The sequence below is a fragment of the Ptychodera flava genome, chromosome 15 (genome assembly GCF_041260155.1).
Source record: "Ptychodera flava strain L36383 chromosome 15, AS_Pfla_20210202, whole genome shotgun sequence".
Lineage (NCBI taxonomy): Eukaryota > Metazoa > Hemichordata > Enteropneusta > Ptychoderidae > Ptychodera > Ptychodera flava.
The window spans coordinates 1,737,713-1,758,818 of record NC_091942.1 but is presented as its reverse complement, the minus strand read 5'-3'; the positions used below and the strand labels follow the sequence as shown (position 1 = coordinate 1,758,818).

The following is a 21,106-nucleotide window of genomic DNA, read 5'->3' as shown; positions in this document are numbered from 1 at the left end:
TTAGGCTAGTAATGGGACTTTGATAGATGAGGGATACGTCCCTTATCAGGTAGAACCTTTTCCATCACTTTGCAAGTGGCAGTACTGACACAGAGGATATGGAATTTGACAGCAAGACAGGAGTAGAGAAAGACAGGCTTGTGTCTGAAAGGTGGAATATAAAGGCAACATACTGGTAAAAGCCTGTAGATATTTTATCTGGAAAGTGAATCAACTGTCTGAGGCAGAATATTTTGCACAATATTACAAAGCTGTGTCACAATTATTGTATTTCAGCCTACTGCAATATATTTGATGTGGAGTAAAAAGGTATGCATAGATAATTGCAGTGTTCAATGAACTAAAAGGCATAAGAGAAATCTTGTGATAGTGGTATACAACATATTATATCATACCAGTATATTGATGGCATTAATACTGTGATCTGATTGGTTGAGATGTGAAAATAACCATGCTACATTTGCAATATAGCATGATTGGAACAGGCATGAGCTCTCAGCTAGAGAAAAATTCCGTTTTTGACATTTCATGCCAGAATTATCACATGATATCATAGCATAAACCACCTCAGCAATGGGTATACCACTCAGTTTTGACCAGTTCACTCAATATGTACACTTGCTGTGTCAAAATCTTGTGGGAACCATTGCTAGGTGTGGTTTATTGCTTAGGTAATGCATAAATGCAGAGAGGAGTACACATCCTTCATTGATTATTCATGTTTCTTTGCTGATAACACTCTCCATTAACATTTCATAACATTGTAATTTACATTACAAGGTTTCACCTCTAGTTACACATAAAACAGGCATGGCATTCTTGACAAAATGAAATATTTTATTTTCTCAAGCACTCCACTCCTAGGCACAATATTTGTAAAATATTTCTTAATACAGAGGTAGAAGGCAAAGACAAGAGTATATATGTAGCTGGGAATGGCATGTGATATGTAGTGCTCAAAAGGGTATTATAATGTCTACACTATTCTTTACATGTTCTTGTATTTGGAATAATGTCAGTTGAACAGAATGCCAACCTGAAGATAAGGGAGAACCAAATGATTTTTCACAAAATGCAAATATATGACCATTAAATAGGTGAAAAGATCACAGTATAATTTTTTTCTTTCTCAAAGATGAACTCCTTGTACCCAAGTTGTCCCTCTGGAACAATCAAATGGTATATTTGAAAGTTTCTTGGTTGGCAATCTCATTAAGACATGCATTCTATGATGTATGAGTAGAATTCTGTCAATGAAAGACATGCATTGTTTGGCACATTACACATCGGAAATACATGTAAAAGTTTTCTTGATCTCAATATGTTGTACCTTTTTAAAACAGCACAGCTTGAGGAAAATTCATTATAATTGGACGGTAATTTTCATAATTTACATTTATTAATATGTACACTTTCCTTGAGAAAAGAACGTGACTGTACAGTGACTACCTAAATATGAACTAAATTTCTGTCAAAAAAAGGGCCCCTCAACTTATATACACGTAATTACATGATTCCTTTGTACTCAAGGATTTGATGATCTGTATAAACTATACACATTACTTAAAATAAAATCCGTTTTTTTATAAGATTTGCAACATCTGCATAGTTCACATTCGGTATGTCCATGATCCAACAGACATTTCAAAGCAATTTCTTTACCTGATTAAAAGTTGGACGGAGGTTGTACGTTTCCAATGGAAGTAAATCAAACTGGACACAATATCCACAACAAAATTGAGATAGTTTACAATTTTCATTTACACGATTAGAAGGTAAACTTGGTCTAACAAAGTATATTACATTGTTTCAAATGAAGAGTTCAATGTATCAAAATATGTGGTGACCAAACCAACTTATCAAAATTTGTCAAGCAAAGAGCACAAAAAACACACGCCTTTCAAGCTGTGTATTATTCATGTGTTACATTTCCCACCTATGGGTTTGTTGGCATTCAAAGTACAGACAAATAGCTCGACCTGACCTTTCAAGGATCATTTTAGGAATGTAGGCAGGATGCAGCAAACATGACAAGATAAGCAAACATCCATCTTTCCTTCTGAACCTCTGTTCAGTTTTATCTCTGAATGTCAGATGTAACAAGGTAGCAAAATTCTTTAAATGAATGTTTTACTTTATCTCAGCATCATAATGGTTGAACATTTGCAATTTTTTTGGATGTCAATATACCCTGAGTGTTTCTATAAAAAACACTTTATTCACAAGGAATCTAATTTTCTTATGGTAGACATTCTGCATGAGACATTTATTGCTGGTCTTGTTCCATCAGAGCTGCCTCCACTGCTTGTGCTGCACCTGTCGTCATCTCATCAGCATCTTTCTGTAATTATTATTAAAAAAAGGAGGAAAAATATCTTAGTGTAGCAATATAAACGCACTTACACTGTTAACAATAGACAAGAATAAACTGCCTCACATGACATTATATTGTAAAAGATTTTGGAACAATCATGAGTAGAAACTTGAAATTGCACATTTCAAAACTTTGATCAAGGTTGAGGTAAAACAGTCATATGTTCATATATTTGTGTATTGCAGCGTATGTAATGTATCCATTATTTAAAAGGGAAATGTTTTTCAAAAAATAATATGGAAGCATCCTATTCTGCTGTAGGTGGATAGCAAATGCCTCGATGACCTGAATGAGTGAGAGAATGTTCAAACAAATCAATACAACCATCTTGTTTGAGAAAATTGGAAATAATTAATCCAATATGGACCAACTCCTACAATTCAAAATGGAAAATATGAAAACTAGTCTGTATTACAAAGGACATTAAATTCCCTACCAGGCTTTATCACTTCTGTAATTCTTCCTATATCTATTTCTATCATTCCCATAAAAATGAGAAATATCCTTCAAACCAAACCATGCAGGCTCTGTAATTTTCTAAGTGTATTGGTTGATAAAGGGTCACCACAAAAGCACAGGCAAACGATTGTGAAAACCACGTCACTTGTAGTCATAAACTGAACAATAATAATGTAATTTTTGCCTTGCATCTATGCTACATTTATTTTTATTTATAATGCCGATAATATAACACAATGCATAGACAGTAAAACTTTACTTTCACTTCATGACTTTGCACTAAAATCTGGACTTATCCCAGCTCTAGTTTAATAAAATAATTTCACACCCTTATTTTATTTCCAATATAACTCTTACTTCAAAGTCTATGATGATGGATGTACTTTTTAAGCTGTCCAATACACACCGAGGTTGGAGTTGGCAATAAATGTTTCTGTAAAAGCATTTATGACTTTTTCCAGAAAACCTGATCGAGCTGATGATGTTGAAATGTACCGTGGTTTATACAACGTTTCTCTGTCTTTAAGGAATATGGAGACAGAAATTAACTTGTCATCAATGAACTGAGCTGACAACTGAGCAAAATTAAAACTACTGATTATTCTGGTTGAATATTTTTTTTCCTAAATGATAATTCTGCATTGCATAGTGACTGGAATCACTGAAAATATTGTTATGTCTACAAAGTGTTGGTTTATGAAGGATGACGTTCAGAGAGGTTCTGCCATCAATACTACATCTATTCAGATGAAACAACACTATAGAAAACAAGGCATCTAAGTAGTAAGACTAAAATCTTCTGAGTGAAAATAGAAAATCTAAAATATCCCGCCAAGTAAAGATAAGAAAGGAAAGTTTACTATTAAATTACAGTACTGACAGACAAAGTGGCAAATGCATTTGATAAATTTAAATTGCAATGATATAATGATATTTGAACCGAAGTGGTTTGGGCAGAAATAACAGGCTTGAGTTCATACTGGTATGAGACTGTGATTAGCAGTGCAGTCATTGAACTCTATGATGGTATACCATGTCTCATTTATTCCTCATTTTTTAACAATCATGTACTTAGTTCAAGTACACCTCTAATTTCCAGCAGTAGATCTGAATTCTTATTCACGGATAATGGGAAGTGAAAAAATCATAAACTGCAAAAGAAAATCAATCACTTAACCAATTAATTAATTAATCAATCAATCAATCAATGTGGCATATAACAACCTGATCTGGTGGAAAAATCCTCAAATTTGGTTGAATTACTTTGATAAAACACTAAAATGCTGTCTATGTTGTTTCATTTCCCAGTAAGCAGTGGAAAGGTTAGCCACTACCAGTAAATAGTGATGGATGTGTAGCATCCTGTCCTGTTCCTAGCAATCCTATTAATGGAACTCTGATGGAACTACACGGATACAATTACACTGTAATCTGCTTGAGAGCCTGAATTTTCATCTAATATCACTAAGCACTGTATTATATCAGTATTTAAGCTATCAATCATTATTATGTTTTGAAATACACAGCTGAATATTTAGCAAGGGCACTGACATATAATGCTAAAACCAAAGAATATGGTGAAGTGAATTATGGGTATCTAGGCTTTGGAGAAACTTAACCCTTTGAGTGCTGCAAATTTTCCCACAAAAATTTTAGTGTAACATTTTCCCAATTTTTCATGATTTTTCTGCAATTTTTTTATACTTTTGGACAAAATTGACATCATATTTCATTGGCTATAGCTTTTCATCAAAATTTTAGCAAAATCTGAAAAAATTGAGTGGGGTATTTTACAGAGGAGATAAAAATTGACTTTAGCACTCAAGGGGCCAACGTTTCTAAAGCAGGTGGTTAGCGTGTTGTCTTTAATTCAAGTCAATTTAAGATTTGAAACCTCATGGCATGTCAACGCACTTTATACTTCTGTAGGCAAGTACACAGAATTTGACCAATGGTGTGTTCAGGCAATAACTATAATGAAAAGCATTACATCATGCTATCCTTGGTGAAAACAAAATCATTAAAAAGTAATTTCTGCATTGTGAAATGATGTGTTTTCATGACTCCCTGATGATTTCTGTTCAAGACAAATGATGAAGTGGTTCGCTGTTGGAGATACTATATCCTGCTCTTGGGAAATTTCATAGTATGAAAAAAATGATTTATGCGTCATGGGAGACTTTGTCTTTCTGGTAGTGACACCTTCATGAATTCCAGAATCAATTACGTGATTTCCTATTTCATGATCCTTGTGTAAATATGGATTATGACATGGAACACGGATCATGACATTTCAGTGTTGACCCTTTCAACAGTGAGTGTAGGTTTGTGGTATGCTTGACTCACCATGTGCATAACTAGGGGGCTGTCATGGGTTTAAAAACAAAACATTTTTCATCTATATTCAACTTCAAGTGATGAAAAAACTACCCGATACTCTTTGTAATTTTCATGGGTGACTCAGACCTAATAGACACAGCTTGTAAATCATGCAGTATTTTCAATTCCTCATGATGAAGACCGTAAAATATGACTCTACTGGGCATTGATGTATATAATTTGAACACAAAGGGATCATTGGCTTGCCATTAATTATAATATTATACACTCTGAGCCTGAAACTGCACTACCAGCAAATATTGTAATCAGACATATCACAAGGTCACGCGGTGGTCATGTCCACATATGTTTCTATTTCAGGAATAGTGATGCATTATGAAAAGAGTTTCTGTGTTACTTTCATTTGAAGTTTTAAAGCTCCATAAGCTGTATCTTTTGGCTATTTTTTCAGAATTTTTGTTTTGTGGTTTCCCTACACCTTCTGCATCGAATCCCTAAACTGTAATTTAATGCCAAGTATTTAGCATATCAACACAACCTATATGAGTATAATCTACATTGTTATTGTTGAAAGTTGTACATGTATTCAAGTCCGGACTAGAATTCATTTGTAAGGCCAAAAAAAAAAGAGAAATGTTTCTGGTCAGGTCTTCTTTAAAAAATGGTGCGGCGACGCGCATTTTATTTTTTTTAATTTTTATTTTTTTTTTCCTTCAAGGGAGGGAGGAGGGTCAGTTTTATAGTTTTATCAATATAGTCACATATATACTGTTCATGCAGTCACTGATCATACCCCCAAAGAATTTTCTCTTTCTCTTCAGCCATTTTGGTTTGTTGTCAGCCACAGCCGCGGCCACAAACAGAAAAAAAAGGTGACGCGCTGTTGTTCAAGTGACGCGCGCGCGCTGACCAGAAACATTTCTTTTCTTTTTTGGCCTAAACAATAAATAATGATCACTACAGACAAACAAGCTGTGTTGACAAAAAGAATACTCGAAATTTCAGCATGACAAACGGATTAGGGTCAGACACGGTAGTTGATATACAGAAGCAGAATACTGAAAAACTTGCCGCAAGTTACAGCTTATGTCCCTTTAAGGAGCACAAGCATAGGTATATGCAACCAATGTGATGAAATTCAAATGCAGTGTCTCATGTATTCCCAGTGTTTACTTCACACAGATAGCACCCTATATTTGTTCACTGTTTCTCATTGAGATGCCATGAACTTACAGTGAAGCAGAAACAGAATGGTGCATAATAAATGAAGTCGGAGACAGAGCACATCTTGGCATTATTGTAATCAGATTGGTACACAATGGTCTCACTGTAAGTTAATTACAAATCACAAGTAAAGAAATCTCACATCCCATCATTTGAATATTCAACATTTCACACAATTGGGGCAGTCCAGAGTTGTATCAGGCACCGATTGGTAAATTCACAAATCACACACATGTCAGATTATTTGCCTCCTATTCATGTCACCCTTTCAGGCTTTGTATTTTATTGATTTAAGAAATATCAATAGCTGCAGTGAAAACCAATATAAATCATATCATTTCAATGCCTGCAGGTGATGTCAAGTTGATGAGGCATGATACCATTTTTGGCAGAAATCTAAAAAAAAATCATAAACCCAGTGTAATTTTGTGTATTCTAGTCACGAGTATTTTGTAAATGATGCAAACATTTTAGAAGGGAAAGCCAGCCTACTTTGTGATTTGTTACATCCCCAGTGAAATCTAATGAACAACCAATGATATTACAGAATGCAGAATATTACCTCTGCCCCAATTTTGAATTTAAGTTTGACAATAATGATCAATAAAGCTACAGAAACGGTCTGGTGACTAATGAACCTGCAGTGGCAATCCTACTTCATTGAAAGCCTGTCACAGAGAGGAAATAACCACAGTAATACATTGGTGAAGATGGGGTACATCCAAGAACAAATCGGAAATTGGAAATATCTACAGCATACATCTTTGTAAATTATAGATGTGTTGGTACTCTCTGCAAGTTGATGGATGTCCCTAGACTAATTAGATTTTAGAACGCAGTGATGACAGGAAATATTGTATTTGGACAAAACATTTCTAGTAACATTCATAATCATCCATTGATATCTGAAATTATCTGATTTATTCCAGTTCTTCATTTTAATCAAATTAATGTAAAGTCTGGATAAACCATGTAAACTCTGAATAAACAGTGTAAACTCTGAATAAACAGAGTAGACTTCGAACCAGACTAAATATTGAATAAACAGTGTAAACTCTGAATAAACAGAGTAAACTCTGAATAAACAATGCAAACTCTGGATAAACAGTGTAAACTCTGAATAAACAGAGTAAACTCTAAATAACCAGAACAAACATCAAATAAACAGTGTAAACTCTAAATAAACAGCGTAAACTCTGAATAAACAGAGTATAAATAACATTATCCCAGACCAGCTTCAGCTGAAACTCAATATGAACTGGGCATCGAGAGAAAAAATTACTATCACCACTAACGTCTGAAAAGTGAACCTCCGTGAAAATTAGGTCTGCAAATACTTGGTAACTTATTTCCATCTGATTGGCATTGTGACTTGTGTGAATCTGACTATTTATCCAACAGGTATGCTAACATGGCATTAGTGTATGTGTGAGTCTGATGGTAACTCTTGAAAACACTGAGTGGTGATTTCTCTCAAATTAACTGACATGATTGAGATTTGAGGAAGGGTGAATGGTGACAAAGATAGTGATTATGAACTCATAAGAATTCATTCATACAGCAATTTGTGGATTCTGGACAAAACTTGCCATTTTTGCTGTTTTTTTAGGGGAAATTATTATTTGAAACTTGAAAAGGCAATAAAAGGATGGGTTCCCGAATGAGAAAAGACTATAAGTATGTTGTACGTCTTGACTTTATACTGTGAGTTTACCATATTTTATGTTGTGAAATACAAGTATTGCCAGCTCAGGAATAAATGTGGTCTCCCAATTTAATTGGGAGATTAAATTTATCCCTGAGCCTTACCACTGTGGTTACATTTGATTAGACTTGTATGTTTAAGTATTACTGGCCCTTGCTAACAAGCCAAGAGAGAACATCGATTCCAATACAGAGCATTTTTAATGGTTATTCTGCCATCAGCAAAATCAGCAAAATGCATAGACAGTCAGAATCTAAGACAGTAATGTACAGGATGTACAGGATCCAGCCATGCATCCTGTAATGCACTCACAGCTGAGGAGTGCTGCTATTGAAATAAAAGTCAACCAAGCAAAGATATAGCTGGATTCCTTCCACAATGATAAAAAGTAAGACATGATGAATATAGTCCTCTCATCCATGTTCATTATACAGTCTGATTTCCAACCAGACCTGATAATTTCCTTCAGCTCAGCTGTTCTAGATCCACAGTATATACACTTTTCCATTTTCTTTGATGAGGCTGCAGGGTCCAGCCAGAGTGGCTACAATGCTTGATACACTGGCTTTCACAGAAAATTCCTACTGACTGCACCCCTGTCTGCTACCCTGGGAGATTTTCATCAAATTTACTATTCATGGAAAGAATTAACCTTTACGAATCCTGGTAGTCTAAAATGCAGTTTTAGTTACACTTAACTGGGTGCAGACATTTGTAACGCTTCAAAGCTGAACGCCCGGTTGTTCAATAAAGTTGAAGTACACATTTTGAATACAGTACATTGCCTTATAGTTAGAGATGACATGCACATTTTTTGTGTGCTGAAAATTTCAGTGGTCATACATTGCTAGCCAGACTTACTGTTCACACAAAATACACCTTCTATTTGACTGAATACATGTACACTGATTTCATTATTCGCAGTTTAAGGTAGAACATGCCTAGCTCGGGGACAGATATTCAGACTCTCAAACTTTCAGAATTCTTTTCTGGTATACCACTTGTGGAAATCATTTTTAAAGCTCTTGGTGTAAGAAAACTTTTCGCTGGCTAAGTTTTTCGAAATTCAAAAATTTTACTTTTCTCCACAGGGATGGCAGCCATTTTGAATTTCAAATATCGACAATTTTGGATATTTGTTTCTCTAGTACCAAAATTTGAATGGTGACCGCTGATTTTTATTCTTGATTTTGAAAGCGAATGGTTGAAAGACTCCTTAAGGAAAGTTTGGACAAAAGTTTAAATCTTTCATTTTCGAGGTGCATACTACCTTAATAACCCTCTCACTATCCAAGTTTGGACCAGCCCCCATTGTTTCCAATGGTGTGGTTCAATCAATTTACAGGCAAATGGGGAAGAAAAGACTAGACAAGCTTAATGATACCTAGCTTTAATGAGAAAAAAAGATTTCAGGTCTTCAATTTTGAGAGTTTCCCCAAAGGTATCAAATTTTATTCCTTCAAATTGTAAAATGAATATTTCATGATATGGCAACACAGTTTAGAACTGGAATCACAAATAAAACGTCTTGAAGATTGACTCAGTTCTCTAACAATCTCTTGATTTTCACATTTTTGTGAATTTTGCATGCCTTTGTCATTCAAGTTCACGATGAGAAATGAAGCTTGATGTAGTCGTTTACAAGTATACTCACCAATAATTCCAACACTAATAGATCACTCAGTCTCTTCACCTCCTTGCCTCTAGACAACAGTGCATTTTCTCGTCTGTGTGCAGAGGAAAGGAACACAAATCTAATGACTTTCTTATCATTGATATCACACAGATAGACTGCAGTGTATCTGATGATGAGGTTCTATATTTCACACAATGAGATAATCTGTAATATTAATTTCTGGAAAAATAGTACATAATGATGGATACATGTGGGCATTTCTTTCAAAATTACATGTATTGGACATTCATATGTTAATGACAACAAAATATTATTCAATTTCTTCTGTGTAGAATTTCAGTTTCATGAGACATAAATATATCCCTTTGTGCTGAGTATGAAATATGGTGTGTGTGTGTGTGTGTGTGTGTGTGTGTGTGTGTGTGTGTGAGAGAGAGAGAGAGAGAGAGAGAGAGAACAAACTAGACATATTTTCATCTCTGACGACATCGTTGACAGAATTCAATTTAATCAAATATCACTGAGTGCAGCGTACTTTAAATTTATTAACTTTCTCATAAAAGCAAGTTTATCTTAGTTTTTTGTGCATACGAAATGAATGTTGATTTAAGAAATACGTGATTGCACTGTCCAATCAGCACTTTGTAATTAGTGTAATTTGTATGGTTTCAGTCAATTACACGCACTGATGTCTAAAATCAATATCCGGAAATTGCTGTCGGTTGACTTGTAAATGGTTAAAATGCATTAAATTTGAGAGCAAGTCCTGATTTGAAATTCCTGTAATCTATGGAATTGATTATTTTCATCAGCTGAAGCTTCATGATTCCTGGTGTGATTTAATTTGACAGAAAGTAAATTAACTTGTATATAAATGTGTGTGTGTTGGAGAGAGAAAGAAAGAAAAAGACAGGAATTCATTGAAATCTGTTAAGAACAGAACAGAACCAGAGCACACAAGCAACAATTCATGAAAACGATGTCATACTTAAAATCGAAGCCTTGGTAAAAGAAATCTTACAAGTCGTTGTAAGAATCCACAGATTGGATGAACTTCTTGCGGCACACAGGGAAATCCCTGAGAAATCAATTAACCTTCCCAGTAACAAGGGAGGAATTTATTCTCAGGCAATGAGTGCTGTCAAATCAAATGTCTGCAGGGATGGAGTATTTGTCTGACAGCACTTGAATGTTACAATCTTCCAAATGCACTCTTAATCTGCTGACAACTGTCTTGTGAGTGTCTCATACACGTACCTGGTTAACCTGGGAATTTACTGAGTGGTAAATGAGATCTTTAGCATGGTGTCAAATACACTAGTACTTTTACAGGAATTGGATGGTATTTTTCATAAACTGAGCCAGAAATGTACATTGAGTATTTTTTTGAGGGGGGATTTCTCCACACCAAGATTGCTCAGACAAAACTAGCAAATAGTACTGGACTCTGAGGGTCAGACCATTCTTAATGAAACTAGTACGTATAACATCAGAAGATTAATACCTATGTGGTTACATTTTCTCCAACCAATCTACCCTCTGATCTCCTGATCAAGTTCTGATTAAAATTTATGACTGAATTTTGTTGTCTTTATACTTCTGAGATCATGAAATTTCCCTTTATTTTCTTTCCTTACTTGCTCGCAAACATTTAACGCTGCTATTAATCTTTCAAGCTGTACATCCAAGTAACGGGTGTGTGTAATTAGCAACATGTAAAATGCACACCCGTAAATTCTAACTGCTTCAGGGAGATTACTGCCCGGGAGATACGATAGGAAATAGGTCTTGCATCAGAAGCTGAGAGATAAAAAGAGGGAAAAAAGATGAAGTTTTCTGCAAAGTGAAGTAGGTACTTCATAATCCTTGATAAATAAGGCCCTCACATGACTCAGTTGCCCACTCTATCTTGTGATTAGTCAGCATATAATTACAATGAGATGACCACTGCAGAGTGGTTGGTGCATCTCTGGGCTTTCTGATGCTTTTAGCGTGTTTGCAGTACTGGTAATGCATGCAGCTGGGTGGTTTAAACTGAAACCATGAAAAAGTATAGCCCATGACTTCAAATGACACTACCCAAGCATCTCACACTGTCCGAATGTGTGTGTGTGTAGGTGTGTGAGAGATCATGGATATACAAAACATCCATGGTGAGATGTATGTATGTATAATGTATGTATGAATGTACTAGTATGTACTAGTATTGTACCGGTATATGTACACACGCACATATGTACGTACGTACCGTACATGGTGAAATGTACGTGCATATATGTATGTATGTACGTACGTACCGGTATGTATATGTATGACCTTATGTTTGTACCAGTGTATGTATTCAAACTTAAAGCCACACTTTTCAATCCCAGGTTTTTGCATTAGTGGAGTTCTCCTCCCAGTCAAACACTTGGCCAGTACGATGTTTGATTTCTATAACATTAACAAGCTGATCTCAACCTTTTCGCAGCTTTTGTTAATCCCGCAAACTGAGTTTATATAAGCGTTTGATTGACGGTCAGTTCAAATCACAAACGGTCACGATTCCCCACCGCCAACGCTCAAATTTCCTAAAAATCGTCTTCTAGTCACATTAGAATTTGAATATAACCACCAAGTTCAATTGGCAGCAGCTTCGCGCTGACCGCTTGGCAGTCTGTCGGTGTTTTTGCGGCCGGAAAAAACTAAAAAAGTGGCATTTTCTGGAGTGTGTGCCTGCGTGTTGCCTGTTTGGCGTCCACTTACATGTACACAATGAACGCCGCCATAGCTTGGCGTCCTTTTAAAGGGAGGCTCAATCTTTAAAAATTTTTATAATTAACATAATGTACAGTTGCTGTTTTTTGTGTAAGGATTGCAAAGTGCCAACATAAAAGCTTTGTACTTTCAAGGATAAAACTCTGACTGATAAAGCATTGCAGGGTTCATCTAATTGAGAAGGCGTAAAAAAATTCCATATGCTTACTGGTCTATCCTCACCTCATGTGTAGTATTGAATTATAAGCTGGTGTAGTAGAGGGGAAAAGGTCTTCTTGCAATATACTGAGATTAACCAGTAAACGTTAATATATCATTTTGTAAAACTGTGACCTATCTCAGTCTCAGGAGTGAAAAACAAATACTACCGTAAGGGCAGAATGCAATTGAAAGAAAATGGCAAACTCTGAGCATATGCTTGATGCATTCTAAAGAGTATGGTATCGGATAGAAAGCCTTTTATTTCTACATTTAATTAGAAGATTTATTTTGTGACACAAACCAAACATACTTGGTAGATACACAGTATACTGTCCATCCAAGATGATTATACAGATGTCATCATGAATGACGATGAATGACAACATGAAAATTCTAAAAAGTCGTCACATTGAGAATTCTCAAAGGATGAGGAAATCCATTTCACTTCAATGTGAGAATGATGGTGTCATTTTAATCATTTGTCTTTCACACGGCAAAGACATTAGAACCATACATACAGTGTATGTCATTGGTATATAGTGAGGTTAGGCAGTGTCTGACCTGGATTTGATCGTCTTTTGATGAGTACACATTGTGTAGTATGCAGTTCATGACAGGCACGTACTTGTCATCATTTCTTGAGACTTAATTGCAGAGCAGCTGCTCCGTCAATGCCATTTACAAGTGCAAATATCATTTCCTTCAAGCTGAATCCATTTACATGGTGATGTGAAGGATTCCGGACTCTCATGAAGGACATTGTGACGGCAATGAAAAGCTCTGTACCAGGATGACTATGAGTGTACTTGTATACATGTAACTTATATAAGAGTCTAAAAATATTCCCATGTTCAGAGTATGTGTGAGTGTGTGTGGATGCTCTGCTGTACATGATGTATAAGATTTACATCCTATTACAGCCATCACCCGTTTTTATCAAAATTTACATCCTGGCTTACACATGTGATGAGCAAACAGCAGACATCTGATCAGCAACTCACATTTATCATGGAGATTTCTTTGAAATAAGCTCTGAACAGGAAAAAAAAGTCATTTCATGAAAATGATTTTATCAGACTGGTACTTTCTTCAAATGCAAACACATCACATCATTAGAGTGTGTATTTTCTTTAGACCTGACTCTGCCTGTAAAAAGTATGGCAAAAACTTGAGTTTATGATTTCCTAAGAGCAGCAGTTGCCTGTTCAGGCAACATAGAGGCTTATTGCTTGAGGAAACATTGGATGGGGGGCAGGTGTTTCCGTGAGAAGATTTCCCATCATATATCAAATCAAGCCAGCCTGTAATATCCTGTTTTGTTGAATTACCAAAGTATAACGACTGCTTTTCAAGAGAGAAACAAAACATAAATAATACTGGTTCTTGACAAATGTTTGATTTGTGGGTGCAGCTTGGGTCATTATTATCAATACAATGCTTGGAAACGCTGCCATACAGCTAATGCTGGATTTATTAGATATCTGATTTTTTTTCATGTTTTAAAATAAACCTTCCTTGCTCATAATAGATAGTGCACTGGAAACTCTTTTCAAGAATATGACAGATATAAATGAGAGCTTTTTTGTCCATTTGTGTCTTCTATTAATTATTGGATTTCAAACACACCTGCTTCGCTAGGTTTATGCCGTATGAGAATACAACATGATAATGGTAATGAGCAACATTAGTTGAAAAGCCTAACAACCTCTTCTGAGAGCCAGGTCACCTCATTTACTTTTGTGATCTACTTCACTGCATTACATTGCTGTCTTCCATAATGAAGTGTTCAATGAAGTACCGCTACCATAATTACTCTTGGAATGTGTCAAAAAGTTGATTATTAAAAGACAAGTCTGAGTGTATGAGGATCGGATCTTGTCTGTGAAATACTTCTTTACCAGATAAACAGACTCAATGTATGTAAAAATTCATTTTACGCTCAAAACAATTTTTCACACTACTGGGATGTCAATGATCCATATACTTAATACGTGTATAGGTTAGCTGTAAACAATTAATACCCATGGGACTACAGATAATTACTTGGATATCTGCACTTACTGTTCAGTAATTACAAAAACTCTATAATAACCAAAGCTAATTATTTTTTTAATCATCATTCCTTGCAGTAATAATATTATACAGAGAGTAAAAATAAATCCATTATGCTGTAGGAACACTCTGGTGTTGGCAGCTTTCCTATATATTCTGTCTAGTTTTGGAAAACTATGGATATTCTGTCTAATTTTAGATCAACTATGGATAAATCGAGACATTCACAATCAAAAGCAATAAACAGGATACACCACTGTCATTCTTTCCAGCATTATCATAACTTTATCAAATAGATACATGCCATTCATTTTCTATTTTCTCAACTGTGAATGTTATAGTATATATTTGCACATTTCTTTATGTTTTGTTATCAGAATTCATGAATCAATTTAATAGCCTAATGTTTGCATTACTGCTTCTACCACCTAACTGTAGTGGGATTTCACGAGACATGACAGCGTCAATCAAATTCATCTGCTACTACTTTTTGTCATCTCAAAAATTTACTTTATTTGAAGTAAGATGATGCGCCCAGATTGGGTTTTGCAATTATTATATTGTGGCCAACTTGATGGTCAGTCCTTACAATCAATGTCATAAGGTCAACTTTGATGATGGACAAAGTGAATGTAAATTGCATGATTACTATTATATCTACAGAATGCTATGTGTAAACATGTTTCTTCAGAAATACACAGCAGGTGGAAATTTAATCATTGAGCATAATTTCACCTTTTCATAGATCAATTTTGACCCAGCCCCTTTATTATTTTTACCATTCAGCAAGACTGCATACATGGAGAATGTGAATGTCATGCTGTAGCCTATTTTATAACGTCTCAAAGCTCCATTAGCAGTACCTTTCTATATATTTTCTGTTGCTTCTGTACTGTTTGTAAAACACAGTCCCTGTTCTACTTCCAAAATAATGTTGGAATGCCTAGTGTTTAACTTGTCAACACAGCCTCCATGTATTAAATGCCCAACGTTATTGTTGACACCTGAAATTCTGTCTGAACCAGAATCTATTTATCAAAAATTACACAGTAACACAATGGAACTATTTTGTGATTATAAGATCTTGAGCATTTTGTTGTAATCTATTTAAAAATAACTAATCTAACAGTGTTTTTGTGTGAAGACGAGGGCAAATTTTATAAATTATTGATAAGTGCACAATCATCAAATACACCTTTAACAAATTTTACATTTTTGTCTAGCTTTTCGCAATCTTAGGAAAGGAGAACCCATTAAATGTAACTGATTTGTCAATCTTGTTTAGGTTTAAGTGAAAACACAAATTTCCTTTCCAAGGCTGATTTGTAGGCATTTGCTTTTCTCACCGAACGATGCATGATAAAATTTAAATTTTCGATGGTAAAATAGCCTTCTACCTCTACCCAAATCAGTTCTGCTGTAGTGTATGTTTTTGGTGATCTCTCTTTGAAATGATTTGGTAGATGTTAAGAAAATGACTTGTACATTTATTTATTTCATATACAAGGAAATGAAACCTGGTAAATTTGATAAAACTACCCTTTTCTTGTGCTTGTGCTAATTAATGCTGGAAAATTTTTAAAAATCACTGAACTATTTCAGCCCTTCCATTGAAAATGAACTCTTTTTGGTAGATTCAAAGAAATGTAATCAATATCATCTGTCTGTTGAAACCTTAAAATATTAACGGCAAAAACCAACAGTTTTTGTCTGGAATCTTTAGGGACTGTGCAGAGATGTCTTTGCAGCTTTCAGGGACCACTCCGAGGAGACCCTAAATCCTTTAGAGACCACACTGACATGACCTAGAAACTTTCAGGGACCACCCAGATGAGTCCTTGAAACTTTTAGGGACCACCCAGATGTGACCCTGAATCTTTCAAGGACTATCCTGATGTGACATTGAAACTTTCAGGGACCACCCAGATGAGTCCTTGAAACTTTCAGGGACCACCCAGATGAGTCCTTGAAACTTTCAGGGACCACCCAGATGTGACCCTGAATCGTTCAGGACTATCCTGGTGTGACCTCGAAACTTTCAGGGACCACCAGATGAGACCCTGAACCTTTCAAGGACTATCCTGATGTGACCTTCGCTCGTCAGCTTGTGCATTCACAAGCATTACTTGGTAAAGCTGACAGGCAGACGAATCACTGAAAAGATTTGGTCCAACTTCCTGCACATACAGCGTCAATATTCATGACGGTCGAGGCTAAGATTATGTAATGGCTTAACACAGCGTCCTCATCGCTCCCATGTGTGACTGGTCGGCCGCTCCAAAACACGTCTTTGCATATTTATCACGCGACGAGATCTACAAGGCATGTTCTTCCCGGCATAAATGTGATAAACTGGGCAGTGGCTGAACCTTCAGTCGACTTAGACGAGCAAGCCTTACTCTCGCTGGTTGAAGTATGCTGTTACTGGCCGACGCGCCGCTGGTCTGAACAGTAAACAATTAATTATTCGCAAACAATCAGTTCATAATGGCACATTCCATTTTAACCTACAGGGGCATCTAGGATCGTGCGATTGTGTAAGGTCCCGGGTAAGGTACATGTTGCTCTTTTATGCTGTAAAGTTTCCCACCATTTAAAATACTATGGTTGTATGTTACAGTCTTCATGATTAAATTTGGAGATATAGTCAATGATACTTTTCTCATTAAGCGACACACTGAATCGTACACCAACTAATATGGTCCTTGCTAATTTACATAGTAAAGGTCACGGGTCACATTGTTGTGAGGCTCTGCATTGTTTCAAGTCGAGTGTGTAAACAGCGTGATGTTCGAATGGATTTTGACTACTGCACTAATTCCGAGCGGGAAAGGTTGCCGATTCTGAATGTAGGACGTCCATTACCCCAATTATTTAATGACAGGACTACATGGAAAGCAACGGAATACTGGATATCTCCGACGAATTTGATGTCTGTTACCACGGTCCTTTGTAGAGTGACACTGACAGTGCTGTTCCCGATCTCGACAATGATGTCAGCGACTGTGATTGTAGCGTGAACATGACTATAGACTATGAGTCCTTGAAACTTTCAGAGACCAACCTGAGGTGTCCCCGAATCTTTCAAGGACTATCCTAATGTGACCTTGAATCTTTCAAAAACCGCCATTGCAAGACGAGTCTTTGAAACATTCAAGGACCACCCTGATGTGTCCCTGGATCTTTTAGAGACCACTCTGATGTGACCTTGAAACTTCCAGGGACCACCCGGATGAGTCCTTGAAACTTTCAGGGACCAACCTGAGGTGCCCCTGAATTTTTCAAGGACTATCCTAATGTGACCTTGAAACTTTCAGGGACCACCCAGATGAGTCCTTGAAACTTTTGGGGACCACCCTGATGTGTCCCTTAATCTTTTTAAGGGACCACTTAGATATGACCCCTAAACATTTTTAAGGACTGGCCTAGAGAGGCACTTTGAAATAGTAAAGAACCAATCAGATATGATCCCGAAACCTTCAAATGCATCCAGGTCCTCTAAACAATACAGCAATCATCACGTTTTGACCTTTAATCTTGACATTTTCAAGAATGTGTATCAATGAGATGAATTATCCTTAAAAAATTGTCAAAAAGGATAAATTTACAATTTTTGAAAAGCAGATGGCTTTAAATACTACAATTTTTTAAATACTACTTTAATATTTAATTCAATAATTACAGTTTTGATGTTTTCACTAGAAAAATGGATAATTACTAAATGCTTTGAGTAAACCCTCTCTTAGAGAGCACATTCTGTGACTTTTACTGTTCATCTTATAATCACAAAATAGTTCCAATTGTGTTCAGTATAAAATTGTATGCAATGCATTGTTTGCGAGACCAAACTGTGAATTTCCGTTCAAAACCCTGAGGGCCATAAATTAAAAATAAAACTCAATGTTTTATGAAAATATCATCAAAGTTATTGTTGTTGTCTCTCATGAAAACCTTGCCATTGATAAGAATGCTTTGTTGGAAAATTTACAAATAACCAGCACTGCCTGCATACAGTGTATCACATAATCTACACAGCAAAATGCAGTCAGCATTCACGATACAAATTGGACTCAGTGGGACTGCAGCTATTACTGGCTCAGCTGCTACCTAAAAGTCATTTTTCCAGTCTTTGAGGATTTGAAAATAAGCTGTTGTAGATCCATGACTAAACACCTGCACTCGTGGTAATGGTTGAAGCAGAAATTGACAAGATGCACATTTGCTACAAAACAGATTAGAACACCATCTGAGCCTAATCAATGTCCTAACTCCCCGGGGACCTTTATCTATGTATATCAAAATTTAAAATTACTAATTCATCCAAAATTTCACTTTTGTAGTCATTATTAGTATTGCTAATTAAAGTATCGGTTGAATTGGTGCGTGCCATCTACCAGTATGTAATACTGACCTAGCCAAACAGCAGTATTTTAAACATGATCCATTCATCCTAGATACAGCCTTTTGTATACATTAGGCAAAAAGTAGAAATGTCATATGGGGTATCAGCGGTTACACTGGAAATTTTACTCTCCTTTGATGTTTGTTCATTCCATCTAAAGATAGTGGACTGTGGCCAGGAGCTTGGGCCTAAGCAATGTTCAAACTCCTGAGGGAAATCACACAGCCCACTTATCTAACCCGTACAGCTGACCTAAAAACAACAACATGTACATCTGATTTCAGTCCTGATGTTTTTGTCATCAGTCACATGTAATTTTGAGTTGAAATGGGAAAAAAACCAAAGGTTGTAAAGTCCCATGGAAAACCATAGAAATACCGGGAAACATGGACAATAGCAAATATAATAATAATTATTATTGCAGTTATTGTTCTTCTTGCTCTTGTTCATTATGTAGGATAAATCTACAGTTTAAACATCAAAATGGCACAATTATTTCAATAATATTAAAGGGCAGGTTGTTCATCAACTTTACCTCCAAACAAACTAATTCTAACTGACAAAACCTTAAAAAGAGAACGAGGGACTAAAATCAAGTGAGAATCAGGAATAAGAGCACTGCTGCTTTCATAGCATTTACTTACTTTCACAAATCAGACTTAAATCTTCATTGGTTATAGGAATTATACTTTCCTTTGAGATGTTTGACTTCCTTGTGTCTCATTTCATTGTGTCTGCGTTTCAATACTCCTTGGAAAGACATCTCATTTTGGTAGAGACATGATGGACTGGTATTGACATTTGCATTGATGTGTGCTGTGTCACTCACTTTGAAACAGTATGATCACTGTCAAGCTGTCCCTGTCTGCAGAACAGGGTAAATTTACATGCAAATCTGCAATACATGGTTTGTGTTCCTCAATTACTGCCATGCAACGTGCCAATTTGCCTCTCATTTCGGAGACAGAGTTGTCAAATAGGTATTGAATATAAATTATTATATTGCCTGGGAAGACAGAACACGGTACTTTGATCTTCACTACCATATGATGACACTGCACTGTGATGGCTTAAAGCATAGGATTCAAGTGTGGTACAGACACTGATAATTTGTTTTTTACTGAATAAGGACTAATTTGTATTTAAATTGGACAAAAAAATGAGCTAAGTGAGATTTTGATCTAGAAAATGAACAGCAGTGTGATGTCATTGGAATGTAAAAGATAATTATAGCATCTAAACTAAGCAGTAATGTTGTCGAGTTAATATTTTTATGACAGCAGTGTAAGAGTGTTGGTATAGTTAGCTCTGAGTACATGAAGACCATGTGATATGTACGGTGAACTCTGTCATTACTGCTGACAATCACCTTCCATTTCTGATCTACTGCATGCAATTATAAAAGTTATATTAAGATGCCACAGAATTCTCTGATACACTTTTAATTATCAATTGTGGGTTTGACCATTTTTTTTGTGGTAAGAATACCATACTTGTTTGGCTGTCACTCACATTTCCTATCATAAACGGAAACAGATGCCTTTTAAATACAACTTCTGATGATCTCAGATCTATACTTGAAACATGACAAAGTGTTGGCTGGTCAGCCACCAGTCTAAGTTTCCAAGCATACAAGCGAACAGCAATCATTGAAACAATATATTTTTGTAACCCGCTATGCTTCAGTAATGTCTATAAATTTACAATGAGTCCCATAATTACCATTTTTCTTTGAGTTTTGCTTCTCCTAATTCTCTTTCAAACTAATTCTCCTAAATATCATCAGTTTACACAAAGACAATAAGAACTTCATCCAATGTCACTGTCTATGGTTTATATAAGATCACCAAACTGTCGTCGTGTTGATCACCGTGACAAAGATGAGATGAAGTATAGAGAGATGATTTTTTTATATATTGCATGTTCACAACTATTCTCTGTAGATGGGTGAGTCAT

The 21,106-nt window shown here is 35.8% G+C and overlaps 1 protein-coding gene across 1 annotated transcript in view; it reads right to left on the bottom strand.

Moving 5' to 3' along the window:
* Positions 1-816: 816 nt before the first annotated feature.
* LOC139150830 (protein FAM227A-like) overlaps positions 817-21,106 on the bottom strand; it is a 59,092-nt gene continuing 38,802 nt past the window's right edge. Inside the window, exons 12-13 of the mRNA XM_070723238.1 lie at positions 9,757-9,829; positions 817-2,341 (exon numbers count right to left, since the gene is read on the bottom strand). Coding sequence (XP_070579339.1) covers positions 2,267-2,341; positions 9,757-9,829 — 148 coding nt within the window. The 3' untranslated portion in view covers positions 817-2,266. The remainder of the gene's footprint in view (positions 2,342-9,756; positions 9,830-21,106) is intronic.